Source organism: Ammospiza nelsoni, chromosome 1, assembly GCF_027579445.1.
Source record: "Ammospiza nelsoni isolate bAmmNel1 chromosome 1, bAmmNel1.pri, whole genome shotgun sequence".
Taxonomy (NCBI): domain Eukaryota; kingdom Metazoa; phylum Chordata; class Aves; order Passeriformes; family Passerellidae; genus Ammospiza; species Ammospiza nelsoni.
In genome coordinates, this window is record NC_080633.1 from 56,094,952 (window position 1) to 56,110,098 (window position 15,147).

The following is a 15,147-nucleotide window of genomic DNA, read 5'->3' on the forward strand; positions in this document are numbered from 1 at the left end:
TGTATTTCTCCCGCCAATTCTCTCTTGAAAAGGGTTTCAGGGATTTGCTATACTGTTGGGGAAGATGAAACAGGGAAGCCTTACAAATATGATTGTCTGGCAAAAGATTTTGAGAATATAGAAACTATAGGCGAGATTGAAATGAAAGCAACCTTTGAGATACCTTAGTTAGTGAACAATTGGAAGACAATGGTGTGGCTGGCTGAAGGTAATCCCCTTTTGATGAAAAAATACCCTCTGCTTGCAGACAGGTCCAAGGCTCAGAGCAGACCCTACTAGCTTGGGAGAAGGGGTCCAAAGAGTAATTTTTAGGATTTAAAATGTAACACAGTATGGTAATGTAATGATTCTTGTAGGCTGTATGTAAATGCTGTAAGATTTATATATTGTACTAGATTGGTTAGTGAGAATTAGAATATTCAACACAGAAGAGGATTTATTGTATTATAACGAGAACTTTGCTCTCTTATCCCTTTTACTCTCTTATGCTTTTGCTCTCTTACCCTTTTATGGTCTTACCCTCTCATCCTCTCTACCCCTCTCTTTTCTTGGGCCTGCTCTGAGCTGTGGCTGGCAGCTCCCAGCAGAGCCCTGCATCCAGGCCCTTGGCAATCAACCCAAAGTTCCACGACCTGGCTTCAGAGATCTCTCATCTCCGTCCGTCCTGACCGTCCTATCCCCCAACACTCCTACACTATGTGTACACTGTGTGTACACTGTGAAGACGTCTGTCCGCCTAGCTGACTGAAACTACTGCACATGTGCATTACATGCATAACCACCTGTTGTGTGCGCTGGATACTTTTGGACAGTGTTAAATATCCTGTGTATTTGCTTTACAGTTCTTTTACACCCCAACAGGCAGACAGATACTGTTGCAGGGCATCTGTCACACTGTCTATGTGCTTAGATAGTCTGCACATGCTCTTTAACTTTGACATGACTCTCAGAATATCCAAGTTATCAAGCTTGTCAATTATAATGAGATGACAGGCGCATGCCTATTTCTACGTAGGAATTCTTTGATATGGTTCACTGCTTCTCAACTTAGTAAGAATTTCTTACCAGTAATTATGGTGGTTTTCCAGAGGAGAGCGAGGAATGTGCTGAAGTTCAGAAGGAAGAGTTTTTCTTTCAGTTCAGCTGATGCTCATTTTCCAAAGTTTTTTGTGTGTATACTGAAGCCAGCTTTTATGCAGTCAGGTCTATTTCTGATAATTATTTTGTTAATTTATAAAGTTTGTTGTTGGTTTTACTTTTTTTTTTAAAGCTATTTGATCTGACTCTCAAAGGAATGTTATCACAAATGAGTTGATCTTAGAGTTGACTGCTAGGATCATTGAGTCCAACCATTAACCCAGCACTGCCAAGCTCTCACTTAACTGTGTTCCTAAGTGCCACAGGTGAATTTGATTGAATTTCAAAATTATTTCAGCCACCTTGAAGCAGAATTTTTCCGGCAATAAATTTACCTGGATTCCCTTCAGTCCATTTAGGATTATTTAAAAAAAAAAACCAAAACAGAATACATTACAGGCAAACTATCACCAGGCTCTTATTTAATACAATTAATTGGGAGTAGCTGCTCAATGAATAGAGTAGTGACTCAATGAATCAGCAATAGTTAAAGATAATGGATGGTAAGACAAAGGCAGTGTAATTTTTTCACATGATGGTGTGAGAAACAACAGTACTTCTGTTTTTCTAAATGGTTGATGCACATAGTACTTTGCATAATCTTCATTGAAGAATGTTGGTTCCAAGAAGCAATCATTACTCACTGTGCTATTATTGAACATGAATTTTGAATGAGTTGCAGCATAAAGCTACCAATTACTTATATCAACTAGGTAAAAGTCAGGAAGAACCAAAGGTCATGTTCTTTCTGTAAAATTGACTGCTGTGGCTTGTACAGAGTGTTTCTGGTAGCTAGTTAAGTTGTCATAACTGCAGACTCCCCATACATGGAATGAAGAAAAAAGGAGGCATATGCAGCAATGCTTATTGTTCAAATGTGAAAGTAGTGAGTACTGTTTAATATACACGAGATATATGGTGGCTGCTTGATCTAATGAAAATCATAGCATTTCCTAACCTTGTATAGTATTTCTACAATAGTGTTTCTAAGTATAATCTAATAGAGTTTTGCATGTGTATGTCAATCATTAGGACTAAGAGTAATTTTTTAACAGATACTATTCAAGAAGTTCCTTCTTATGGCTGAATTGAAATTGTCCTCTCTTAGCTCCTGTGTTAAATTTAAAGTAATTTATATTTTTACTTATTTCAGTTTTGAGTAGGGAACAGATGGCTGATTAATGGAAGTGATTGTCCTGCTCTGCTCTGCACTGGTATGGCCTCACCTTGAGTACTATGTGCAGTTTTGAGCACCACAATATATTATACTATTAGAAAGTATCCGTAGGAAAGACACAGGTATGGTGAAAGATCTGGAGGGGAAGCCTTACAAAGAATGACTGAGACCACATGATCTGTTCAGACTGGAGAAGAGGAGAATAAGAGGAAACATTGCAGTCTTCAACAATCTCTTGAGGGGAAGTGAAGGGGTGGATACTGATCTCTTCCCTCTCATGACTAGTGACAGCACTCAAGGAGTCTGAGTTCAGAAGCCTTTGGGCACTGCTCTCAGGCATATGTTGTGATTCTTGGGGTGTCCTGTGTAGGGTCAGAGGCTGGACTCATTGATACTGATGGGTCCCTTCCAACTCATCATATTCTATCATTCTGTGTTGGTATGATTCTGATTCTGTGATAACCCATGGAATTATGTATATTTACCTGGCATCATTGTAACTGGTCTTTAAAAAGTAATTTTTGTTGACTTCCTGTATCAACATGAAAGAAAACTTCAAAATCTTGTAGACTTCCAAAAGTTCTCACCTGTCAGGGTGTATGCAAGGTCTCATCCTGGGAACTGACACTCACTTTAAACCTATATTGTTTTATACTAATCAGATTTTTGTTTTCCTTTCTTTAGATTACGGTCTTTGGTAAAGCAATTGGAGAGAGGGGAAGCTTCAGTTGTAGATCTAAAGAAGAATTTGGAATATGCAGCGACTGTTCTTGAGTCAGTATACATTGATGAAACTAGGTGAGCTAACTACAAGCATCAGCACTCATATCTAGCAGCAATTGTAATTTACACGCCAGTTGTGAAAGTTGGTTGAGCCAAGATTTATTACTTGTAGACAATATGGTTTTAATAATTAGAATATTGTATTCTGCTTAGAAGAGATCTTCAGTCCTTCATTTATAAAGTTCTTTAGTTTCCTGGAAAAGGGAAGGAGATCAAAACCAGACATAACTGTAATACCCTTTTTCTTAGAGAAATGCTTTCATAGTTATTGCAGCCTGAGTAGACTCAACTATTTCTTCTGAACAATGTTAAATTTTTCACTTGTATGATGTCTTTGAAATTAAAAAAAAAATTACTCATGAACAGAGGTAGACTGGCAAAACATTGCAGAGGAGTTTCCCCCTCTTGGTTTCATGCCATTTACCCAGTGATTAATGCACTTCTAGAGTCAACACAGATGACCAGAATGGGAGAGGAGAGGACTGTATGTTACTAACTCAGATGCTAGAAATTCTCAGAAATGACCATAAATTACCTTTGAAAGGCAGAAAGCTCAGAAATATGATGAGCTGAAGATGTAAAGATATTAGAGGATCACGTAGTTTTGCTTCAGAAGGCTGATACGCCTTGTTTCTCAGCCAAGTAGCGAGTTCCACAATCTGAAATGTAAGTATATAAGAGAATAAACAAACAGTTGAAGAGTTGTACTAGTGTGTTTTGTTAGGGCTGATGAATCAAAGACTTTTAACAGCTGCTTTAATTAGAATATAGATGAGTTTCTTTTTTAGTAACGTTGTAGTGCTCTCTAAAGAACTCTGTTTACCCTTCTGTTTCCTCATGCTTCTAGGCGTTTACTGGACACAGAAGATGAACTTAGTGATCTCCGTTCTGACTCTGTGCCCTCAGAGGTCCGTGACTGGTTGGCTTCCACCTTCACACGGCAAATGGGCATGATGCTTAAAAGGACTGAGGAAAAACCGCGGTTCAGGAGTATCGTCCATGCAGTGCAAGCTGGGATATTTGTGGAAAGGTGAAGTGTTATGTAATTACTTTATTCTACTATCTACCCAAGTACTGCAGTTTCACCTATAGTTGTCATGGCACCATGACAGGAGGTGGAGAGGAGTACCTTAGGCCAGAGGACTTGCAGAAGACTGCTGAATGAAGGACACTTTAATATGCTTCTGTTAATGTTTCTACATAGATCTGGGAAACACCTAAAACCATGTGATTTAGTAAACGACTGCAAACTGAAACAGTACCTAGTCCTCTGTTCTTACTATAGTACGGATGTATTAGCACACGGTATAATTTTGATGGACAATATACACTTCTGCATAGTCCTAGATCAGGAGTGACAGCATTTAAAATTTGGACAGATCAAACTCTCCCTTGCTTCCATTTACTTCTGTGGTCTAGTATTTCTTATGAAGAAGTTCTAAGATACAGAACAAAGTCCTTTACCATATTATTACTGGAGCTAACGATAGATAAAACTGATGTGAAAATTCTGGACCTTAGAGAGGATTTCAAAAAAGCCTCTGAGTTCTCTAAGCCTTCCCTCTCGTGATGTACATCACAACCTGTTGCTAAAACTGATTTTACTTTTTTAACCCTTTAAAACATTTATTCATTTCAATTTGGACTCTTAATCTTACCTTTTCTTGTCAAGTAACCACTCTTCACTGACCTTTGTTTAAGCCAGGAGGAGGGCTGGCATGTGTGAAACTGTCAGCATTCTTTGGACACCCTGAAAGATAGCAGCTCTCATATCTCTGGTGTAATTTTGTAACAGCAAAATTCAAGTCAGGAGTGGAAGAGCAGAACACCTTTCACTGTTGATCACAATCACAGTGACAGCCCAACAGCCCTCTGTGCAGGAGGTTATGCATATCAGACAGTGGACCACAATCCACACAGACTCACAGAAGCCTCCTTTGTCATGACTATAGCCAATATTTTTGTCTGTGCACTAAAGTTACCGTACATGTGTTAAGAGCAGCAGCAAACTGTAATAAGACTAAACCTCTAATTTCTCCTTGGGACAGGTTTGACAGGCTACTTGTGAATTAACCCTCATTCTGTGGGGCATTTGCTCAACAAGGAAGTAAATGCAGAAAGCTGGCTCAGTGGGCTCTTTTCCAGCTGACCTGGATCACTGTGATCCAAAGAAGGAAGTGTTCAGATATAATAAGGCACTGGAAGAGAGTTGTGACTCTCCTGAGCTAAGGGAAAGGGGCTCTGCCTCAATTGTCTCTTAAGAGAATGCTATGGAGCTTCAGACTAGAGAAAGGAAGGGATAAGAGATTGGGAATGGGCGAATATAAGTCTCCAAAGGTGAATGACTTTTTTCAGGTCTGAGTGCAGAATATGACAAAGAAAAATGGCAGTGAAGGAAGACTTTGCACAGGATCATTCAGAGATGAGAATTTTCCATCATCTCCTTTTAGTCCTACAGTGCTTTAGGGCAAAAAAAAGGTGACTTGTGGAAAGACCTAGCTATGACAGAGTTTCTACATTTCCCAAATCCTGTTAAGCACAGTGTGTCCTGAAAACAATTTGAAATACTTGTACCTACTTTATAATCTGTTTAAAATATACTTTATAATCAAGTTTAAAATCTGGTACATTACATACTTTGTTTAATATGGTTACAGATGTTGATTATTGCCTTGTTCTTTTTCTCTCACTCCCTGAAACACAGACACATGGCAAACACTGAAAAGGTTTTATACTAATCTTGAAAACATGCAGACAAAAATAACAGCTGAATCACACTGAAGTTGATTAATTTCATACAAATGATTTCTGAAGTACACTCAGAATTAGCTTGCATGTGGGCCAGCAAGGACTAAGGGAACAGAAAGGTCAGTACAGTTAGTGCAATGGAAAATGGGGAGCACTTTGTTAATTTGAGTGTAGCCTTTCCATCTGATGAAGACTTGGTACTGGCAAATTCTTTGTAATGTTCAGCTCAGTAACCAAGTGAGATACTGGGGAGTGTACAATCTCAAATTAAGCTATACAATAAGAATAGTATTGAGAATATTGGGCAAGTTAGGAACAAAATGGAAGGAAAAAAGGTCCATATTCCAGTTAGGGTTTTCTATGCTAAACAAGGTCTCCTGTAAACAAGGTCTCTTTGTCAGTTGTTTTATGAGTTTTGTTGATTGTTTGTTTTGTTTCATTTAATTATATTTATGTGTTGCTTTATCTATTTAATCTTGGTAGAATGTACAGGCGTACTTCAAATATGGTCGGCTTGAGCTACCCACCAGCTGTAATTGCAGTGCTAAAGGTAATCCCAATAAAAAGGTGTTGAAGGGGGGTCTGTACAAAGCATAAAAATAATACTGTCTAACATTAATTACTGCTGAAGGAGTTACATGGTTTAGAATTGAATTTTTCAGCCTTTTTGATGACCATGCCATGACAGGAATATTTTCTACGCTAGCAAATATACAGGTAATGAACACAGAACCTGTAGTCACTTACAATGTCTGCAGTATAGACTTCTGCTTAGCTGTGGCTACAAAAATGTTGTGCCTTCCAGTAAGGTTGAGCAGAATAACATCTATCCCTGAATTTGCTTGTTGACCTATATATTAAGTCCCCAAAGGTTAAGAAGAGACAGAAAGCTAGGAAACTGAGCATTTAGAAAGAAGTAGAGTTTCTCTTCATCTCTTGATAGATAATGAATGCTGTCACCTCCCACAGCCTTCCCTAACATTTGAGATTCACACTCAAACTTCTGCAAGAAGATTAGACCTTAAAGTTTAAACGTAATAGCTGAGAAGTGAACTTGCCCTCCTTGATCTCTTGACTGACCAGCCTGAAACACTAGTAGGTAATTTACAGCTGACTGTAACTTTCCCAAATGGAATTAGATATTTATTCTTCTGTTATAAAGGTTAAAATTTTATATAATTGTTAGCACTTAGTGTATCACATCAGCCCAAATAGGACCATCTCAATGTGTCAGGTACTAAAACAAATAAGGACTTTTACCTTTTAGGATTCATCTTTTGGTGATTAAATTCCAGTGTAGAGAATTGCTGTGTTTAGAATAAACAAACAGCATATGTGTTCTTAATGGAAGCTTCTTAAACATAAATCACACCGCACTAATACGTATACTGATACATATTCATTGGTTAAATGGATTATGAAGAATATATTGAAAAATAAATTATACCTCTACATCACCGCTGGAATTCTCAAATTGTGGGAGAAAGTGAAGAAATGGAATGATATTGTAAAAACGATAACCATATTAACTGCATTTTCTACCTCCTCTTGCAGAATGTAGACAAATGGTCCTTTGATGTATTTGCACTAAATGATGCCAGTGGGGATCATGCACTGAAATTCATTTTCTATGAACTTCTCACACGCTATGATCTGATCAATCGTTTCAAGGTCAGTAGTTAGAAGATGGCTATTTTTTCAACTTCCCTCTCATCCTGCTTTTTTCAATTAAAAATGCAATTTTAGTGATCTTTGAAGAATTTGTGAACATTGCACTTTCCCTAATAAGCAAAAACAGATGTGATTTAAATAGTACTGTCAATGGCAATGACATTCCACGAACTAGGTGGGGTTCTAAATTAAATCCATCGGAAATACTGCATTTGGTCCTCTGAGAATGATGGTGTCACTTTCCTGAGCTTCATAGGCACAATAGAGAACAGGAGAGTATGAAAGAAAATTCAAATTCATTCCAATTAGATTGGCCAGCAGGTTAAAGTAGGTGATTCTACTCCAAGCTCTACTCTCATAAGACCCCATTTGGAGTACTGCATCCAGATCATCCAGGTCTGGAGTTCTCAGCACAGGAAAGATATGGACTGTTGGAGCCATTGTAGAGGAGGGCCACAGAAATTGTCAGAGGGCTGGAGCACTTTCCTGTGAGGAGCGGCCAACAGAGTCAATGTTTTTAAGCCTGGAGAAGAGAAGGTTCTGTGGATTGTTTATTGCAGCCTTCTGGTACTTGTAGGGGACGTATAAGAAAAATGGAAGAAAACTTTATAGCAGGGCCTGTTGCAATAGGACAAGGGCTAATGATTGTAAACTACAAGTGGATAGATTTAAACTAGATATAAGGGAACATGTCCCTGTTCATTGCAGAGCAGGTTGACTAGGTGACTTTTCAAAGTCCCTTCCAGCCCAAACTATTCTATAATTTTGTAATTGTTACAGAGGTTTCCTCCAGCTTTGAAGAGGAAATATTGCCATCCAGTTCTTGACTGCTGTCCCCATGCAGATACTCTGTCATCCCTTCCACTGTTGACATTTCCATTTTCGAGGGGTTCCCAACTCACTTTGACTGGAAGGAGTTTACAGATGCCTAGATTTTTCAGGAACTGCCTATGCCTGATGAAACATCAAGATGCCTGCTTAGAACTGCATCCTTAGCTTAAATGTACCTAAGAGGAGAAGAGCAGTGATCTTTTATATGGAAACCTTAGCATTTAATATATTTGCTGTCTGAGCAGAGGAAACTGGAGAACCCATGTTGCCAGTAACACGTTACCACCTGCACAGTCTCCTTTCTAAAAATCCCCTTAATTGCATTTTGTCAGGTAATTGCAGTTACTCTTGAAGGCAGAAAAACATGGCAATCCCATTTGATGGGCAGGCTAGATTTTGCTGTGAAAACCCAGAGGTCTGATAAATTATAGTCCTCTTAGACTATCTAGGATTTGCTATATCGTGTGTTTCATTAGAAAATTTTAAACGTGAATAGTAAAGCAGAGATATATTCCAGTTGATTGTGAAGGAAACAGGCAGTTGCTTGCAATCTATTGGGAAATATTTCTCCATGGCAATCAATCCAGCGGTTGCTGTCACTTTTCATACTCTGTTCTCCAGACAACATTTCATAGTAGATATATTTTGTGTATTTATTTGTGAGAAGGAGTAACATGTAATGTAATTATGGATGGGAAAACCAATTTGAAGTAGTAACCTGAATTCACTCTCTCTCTCTTGAATGACTATTTAAAATGTTCTAGTGCTTTGTTTGTTTGTGAAGTACATATGGCTCTTGGAGAACCTATTATCAAAATACTCCTGTCTGAATGCTAGCCATTAAAGCTGGGAGTTTTTGTGGGGTTTTGTTTGTTCGTTTGGTGATGCTTTTTTGTTGTTTTTATTTTCCCCTTCCTTTGTTTCTGTGCTGCTTTACTTAGATTCCCATATCTGCCTTGGTGTCTTTTGTGGAAGCTCTGGAGGCTGGCTACAGTAAACACAAAAATCCTTATCACAACCTAATGCATGCTGCAGATGTCTCACAGACAGTCCATTACCTCCTTTTCAAGACAGGCACTGTGGTAAGTAAAAGACTTGGCATCCTGAATATATAGTGAGTTTACAAAAGTTTCTGATTATTAATTGAGATAATGCACAGTGGAAGCTGTCTATACTGTAGACACACTTAATTCAATATGGCTGGACTAATAAAGGTAAAGACTTTGGATTATTTAGGAACAGAGGGTAAATGAAGTTGTTGATTACTCTTTTAACAGTTATGTTAGGATGAATGACAGGATGAATGAGAAACCCAAGCTTGGTTTTTCATTCTGCCACAGATCCTCTGTGTGAATTTGCCAATGCACATTTACTGGAATTCATTTCACCTAATATGAAGAGTTGTATAGTCTAAGCTTTCTTCTTAACTTAAGGTAGGGACACAGTACATCCAAGTGATAATTCATTCCGCTTATCTGAGCATAACAAGTGCTGGGATCTGGAAATGCTGGAAATGCTGACCTCAATCCACTTCTCTACAGCAAAAATATCTGGATTGGCTTGCACAGAAACCTACAGACAGCTGAAGTCTGACAACAATGACAGGAATGAACAAGGGCATATAAAAAACCTTAGTTCCCACAGTGGCTCTCAAGACAAACAAGAGAAATACATTTGAGGATGGACTAGAGAAATTGAAGGAAGATGGATTCCAGAGTGAAGTGATTCCATTGCAGTTTGGATTTAGCTGGAGGCTCAGAAAGTTGCTGGCCCACATGGTTGGGGGGAGAATAAATAGCAGGGAAAGCTCAAAGGATACTTATGTATTCATTCTATTCTTTCTCCTGGCTACTGCTGCAGCCAGAAAAAAAGAATGAAATTACCTTTAGTCTGATTATGTGGAGCAGATCTTTTCCCCACATTATTTGCCTCACTTATTTCCATGCACCTAATTTGCCCTTGCTCTTGCACTGGCAGAAGTGTAGAGGCCAAAGTGACAGTGAAAGGGAGGTTAATCTGTTAAATGCTTACCAGTTATCTCCTGTTATACCAGGGCCCTTAAGTGATTGTTCTGTTTGTGGCTGGTACTTGAATACATGTAATTCTGTTCTATTGCACTTCATTTCTCTGAGGTCCTTTCACTAAGCAGTGTGCAGTTCCAGGGTCATGGAGTCTTTGTATTGCAGAGCAGACACATGAACCCAGGTCAGCAGATGTTGAGGCTCTTACTGCAGCTCAGGCCTTCTTGAACACTCCCCAGTTGTTACAAACTCTGTGTCTGGAACTGTTGAAAAAAAGGGTAAGGAAAAACCAAGTGCCTCAGTCTAACCAAATTCTAACACTTTCTCATGCAATGAGCACCTTTGATCAACTATAAAAATCACTATAAAAATTGTCTGTAAGCAATGCTTGTGGTGATATTTGTTTGCTGATGATACATTTTTCTGTGCCGCTCAATAACAAACCCAAAAAACTGCCACCAGTGTCTACTTGGTGATGGAGTATAAGAGAGAGAGGTATAAGCTAACAAGGCATAGCGCAGCACTTGCTATGTCTTTTAGGCTAGTTTCAACCACTGTAGAGTTGCTCACACTTGGGAACTGTTTTGTGCATATGATCTGTATTTCTGCAGTTCTTTGATTGCCGCAAAGATGTTGCTTTCAATTCTGAAGCCAGAACTGGATGTTCTTCCTTGAGGAGTCACACAATCCACAGCCTCCTGTTAACATCACAAGTTTCCTGTGTTGAATGTAGATTACACTTGTGAATTGCAGTCACACAGTAATTAGAGCAGTAAATGCTGCTATTTATCAAATGCAGATTTGGAAGGACTTAGGTGCTATCTGTCTCAAGAGGTGATTCAGACAGGCTGATCCTGATGGAAGTTGTGTCACTTGCTTCTGATTGTGCCTGAAGTAGAAAGCACTTAGGTCATAATTGCAGCTAATACAGTTACCTACTCAAAACCGCCTGTGAGATACTAAATTGGTCACTGTTGCTTTTAGGACATTAGCTACTGAAAATGCACTGCAAGCTGTAGTCAGTAGGAACAGGTGCAATGTCGAGTAATGTGAATTGTATTCTAGTGGTATTCCTCTAGAATTGTATTCTAGAGGAAATGGATTTGCTTTTTCACCCCAAAACAATGGAAGAAGGGCAGTTTTCATGCTCCAAAAGACTACTGGATTACAACAGTTGCCCAAATATAGCTGATCTCCATCCTATGCATGTTCAGAACTACCTTTTTTTCCATCTTGCTGCTTCTTGATCTGTTAGTCATTTAGCAACAACTCAGATGTGAGTGAACAACTAGTATTTCGTTCTAGCCTGTGATGCACCAGTGCTGAATGGGGTTTCCTATGCTGCCTCTGAGTTCAATAAAGCAAGGAAAGTATTAAAAAACAGACAAACAGAAGGACATGAAAATACATGAGTAAGCGATGGAGAAATGTGGACTTTTTTCCTCTGAGAGAATGCAGCAGACTAAAAAGAAATAAAAACCAAACTTAAAAGAACCCCCCAAAAACCAAACTGAACCAACCTCTGTTTCAGAGGAAAAGATGATCTGAAATCATAGAACAAACCAGATTGGAAAAGACCTTTGAGATCATCGAGTCCAACCCATGACCTAGCACTACCTTATCAACAGGACCATGGCACTAGGTGCTACTTCCAGTCTTTTCTTAACCACCTTCAGGAATGGTGACTCCAACACCTCCTTTGGCAGCCCATTTAAACCCCAATCACTCTTTCTGTGGAGAACTTTTTCCTAATGTCCAGCCTACACCTCCACTGGTGCAGCTTAAACTGCTCTTGTCCTGGAGCTAGTTGCCTCAGAGAAGACATCAACTGCCACCTGCCTGCTGCCTTTGAGAGAGTTGTAGAGAGTGATAAGGTCTAGAGAGACCATTGTAATCCCCAATCGTTCCTTCTGTGAAGAACTTCCTAATGCTCAAGCTGAACTTCCCCAGGTGCATCTTAAGGCTGTGTCCTCTTGTCCTGTCACTTGTTGCCTCAGAGAAGGACTGACCCCCATCTGCCTACTACGTCCTTTGAGGGAGGTGTAGAGCCAAAAGGGCTCCCCTGAGCCTCCTTTCCTCCAGGCTAAACAATCCCAGCTCCCTCAACTGCCCCTCACAGGACTTGTGCTCCTGACCCTTCACCAGCCTTGTTACATTTCTCTGGACATGCTCCAGCATCTCAACATCCTTCCTAAATTGAGAGGCCCAGAACTGGACACAGTACTCAAGGTGTGGCCTCAGCAGTCCTCGGTACAGAGAAAGAATCCCTTCCCTCATCCTGCTGGACACACTATTCCTGATCCAGGGCAGGATGCCACCGGCCCTCTTGGCCATGTGGGCACACTGCTGGCTCATGTTCAGGCTGCTGCCAATCAGTACCCCCAAGGTCCCTTTCTGCCTGGCCACTGTCCAGTCACACTGTTCCCAGCCTGTAGTTCTGCAGGGGGTGGTTGTGACCAAAGTGCAAGATCTGACATTTGGGCTTGTTAAACTTTATATTGTTGGATTCATCCCATCAATCCAGCCCGTGCATGTTGATCTGCAGAGCTCTCCTACTCTCCAGCAGATTGATATTCACAACCAATTTGGTGTCATCTGCAAATTTGCTAATGGTAGACTCGATCCCTTCATCCAGATCATCAATAAGGATCTTAAACAGGACTGGGTCCAGCACAGATCCCTGGGGGACACCGCTGGTGACGGGCCACCAACTGGGGACAGCACCATTCATCACCACTCTCTGGCCCGGCCATTCAGCCAGTTCTTAACTCAGCAAAGAGTGCACCTGTCCAAGCCATGGGCTGTCAGCTTTTCCAGGGTGGGAGATTCTGTGGGAGATGGTGTCAAACACTTTGCTGAAGTCCAGGTAGACAACATCCACAGCCTTTCCCACATCCACCAGGTGGGTCACCTGGTGATAAAAGGATCAGGTTGGTCAGTCATGGCTGGCCCCTCCTAAATCCGTGCTGGCTGGGTCTGAATCCCTAAGCCATCCTGTAAGTGCCATGTGGTCACACTCAAGATGAACTGGTGCATAATGTTGCTGGGCACTGAGGTCAGGCTGACAGGCCTGCAGTTCCCTGGATCCTCCTTTTGGCCCTTCTTATGAATGGGCATCACACTGGCCAGCTTCCACTCATCTGGGACCTCCCTGGTTAGCCAGGACTGATGATAACTGATGGAGTGCAGCTTGGTGAGCTCTTCTGCCAGCTCCCTCATCACTCAGGATGGATCCCACCTGGTCACATGGACTTCTGAACATGGAGGTGGCTCATCAGATCACAAACAGCTTCCTTGTGGATTTCAGGGGATCTGCTCTTCTCTGTGTCCCTGTCTACTAGCTCAGGAGGCTGGTTGTCCTGAGGATGACCTGTCTTATTGATGAAGACTAATGTAAAGAAGGTTTTAAGTACCTCAGCTTTCCTCACCTTTGGTAACTGTATTCCCCACCATGTCCAATAAAGAACAGAAGTTTTCCTTGCCCCCCTCCTTTTGCCATTGATGTATTTATAAAAACATTTTTATTACCCTTTACAGAAGTGAATCTGTGCAATATGCATAAATATGTGCAGCGGTAAGAGAATGTACACATCCCAGACTTCCATCTAGAAAATAGGAACTGGAGTGTGTGTGTTACAGACATCTTTTCATAAAAATACTTTCTTTAGGATTTTTCCCCTTTCTGAGAAGCTGTGGCCTCAGCAACAAAATGTAAACAATGGTTATCTGCTGCTGTAGAATGCAACAGGTGTACCTGTGATTGGTCTTCTGTGAGTGTTTGGATTTGCTGACCACTCACAGGAGAGTTGTTCTTGCTTTCTGCCTGGACACAGAACTTTGTCAATTCATTCCTATTCTATTCTTAGCATAGCAAGCTTCTGAACTTTGCTCTCTATTCCTATTAGCATAGTCTTAATGTATTATATATCATAAATTAATAAATCCAGCCTTCTGATCATGGAGTCAAGATTCTCATCTCTCTCTTCACCCATGAAAGACCCTTGCAAGCCCTGTAACGTGTGCTTGCAAGCTAGTGTGTATATTCTTGCACTGCAGCCAGTGCCTGAACTGAGCCCATTACTGCATTTAGCTACATAAACAGTGGTCCATGCAAACCAGTATGATAGAGTTGTGGTCCAGAGGAGTGTCTTCTGCTTTCCAGGAATATTCCCAAGTACTAATCATTCCCACACCCACATCATATCTGTAATTTGGTTTAGGATCAAATATAGCACAATAGGAAACCACTCCACAAACTCACAGCACTGTGATATTTCAGCTTTGCTTCTCTTGTTTAAATGCTTTTTTAAACTTAGATTTTAGGGTTTTTTCTTTCTTCTTTGTTTTCGCCTCACCTTCCTTAAACTATACAACCAATCTGAAAGTGCATAGATTAACGTAGTTTGAAAATGAGAAGTTATCAGTCCTAATGTCCTGCTGACAGCAGGGCTGGCCTCTTACGTGCATAATGTGCTCACACACAATAAAGAAACATAAGATAAATTTTCCTCTTTCCAGGATTTGCTCACATAACTATCTTATCATTACTGTAGCATGTATAGTTCTTTAGTTCATCACTTCTACAATATTTATGTAAGTAACTTGGACATGTTGGAATACAAGATTTTGGTTTCAGAACTATGTTAGGGCCATTGGTTTAATTCTTCACCAATGGGATGAAGATCACATTTAAAAAGTTATATACAAAAATAGGAAAAAAACCCCTCATTTTTCTTGCTAATCTTTCTAGTTAATTGTAATGTGGAAAATTGCTTTTTT

The 15,147-nt window shown here is 40.1% G+C and overlaps 1 protein-coding gene across 1 annotated transcript in view; it reads left to right on the forward strand.

Annotated features, from left to right (window-relative positions):
- Window positions 1-3,944: 3,944 nt before the first annotated feature.
- The window catches only part of LOC132074501 (dual specificity calcium/calmodulin-dependent 3',5'-cyclic nucleotide phosphodiesterase 1C-like), a 55,226-nt gene continuing 44,023 nt past the window's right edge, over window positions 3,945-15,147 (forward strand). Inside the window, exons 1-4 of the mRNA XM_059474359.1 lie at window positions 3,945-4,127; window positions 6,329-6,395; window positions 7,400-7,516; window positions 9,289-9,429. Coding sequence (XP_059330342.1) covers window positions 4,042-4,127; window positions 6,329-6,395; window positions 7,400-7,516; window positions 9,289-9,429 — 411 coding nt within the window. The 5' untranslated portion in view covers window positions 3,945-4,041. The remainder of the gene's footprint in view (window positions 4,128-6,328; window positions 6,396-7,399; window positions 7,517-9,288; window positions 9,430-15,147) is intronic.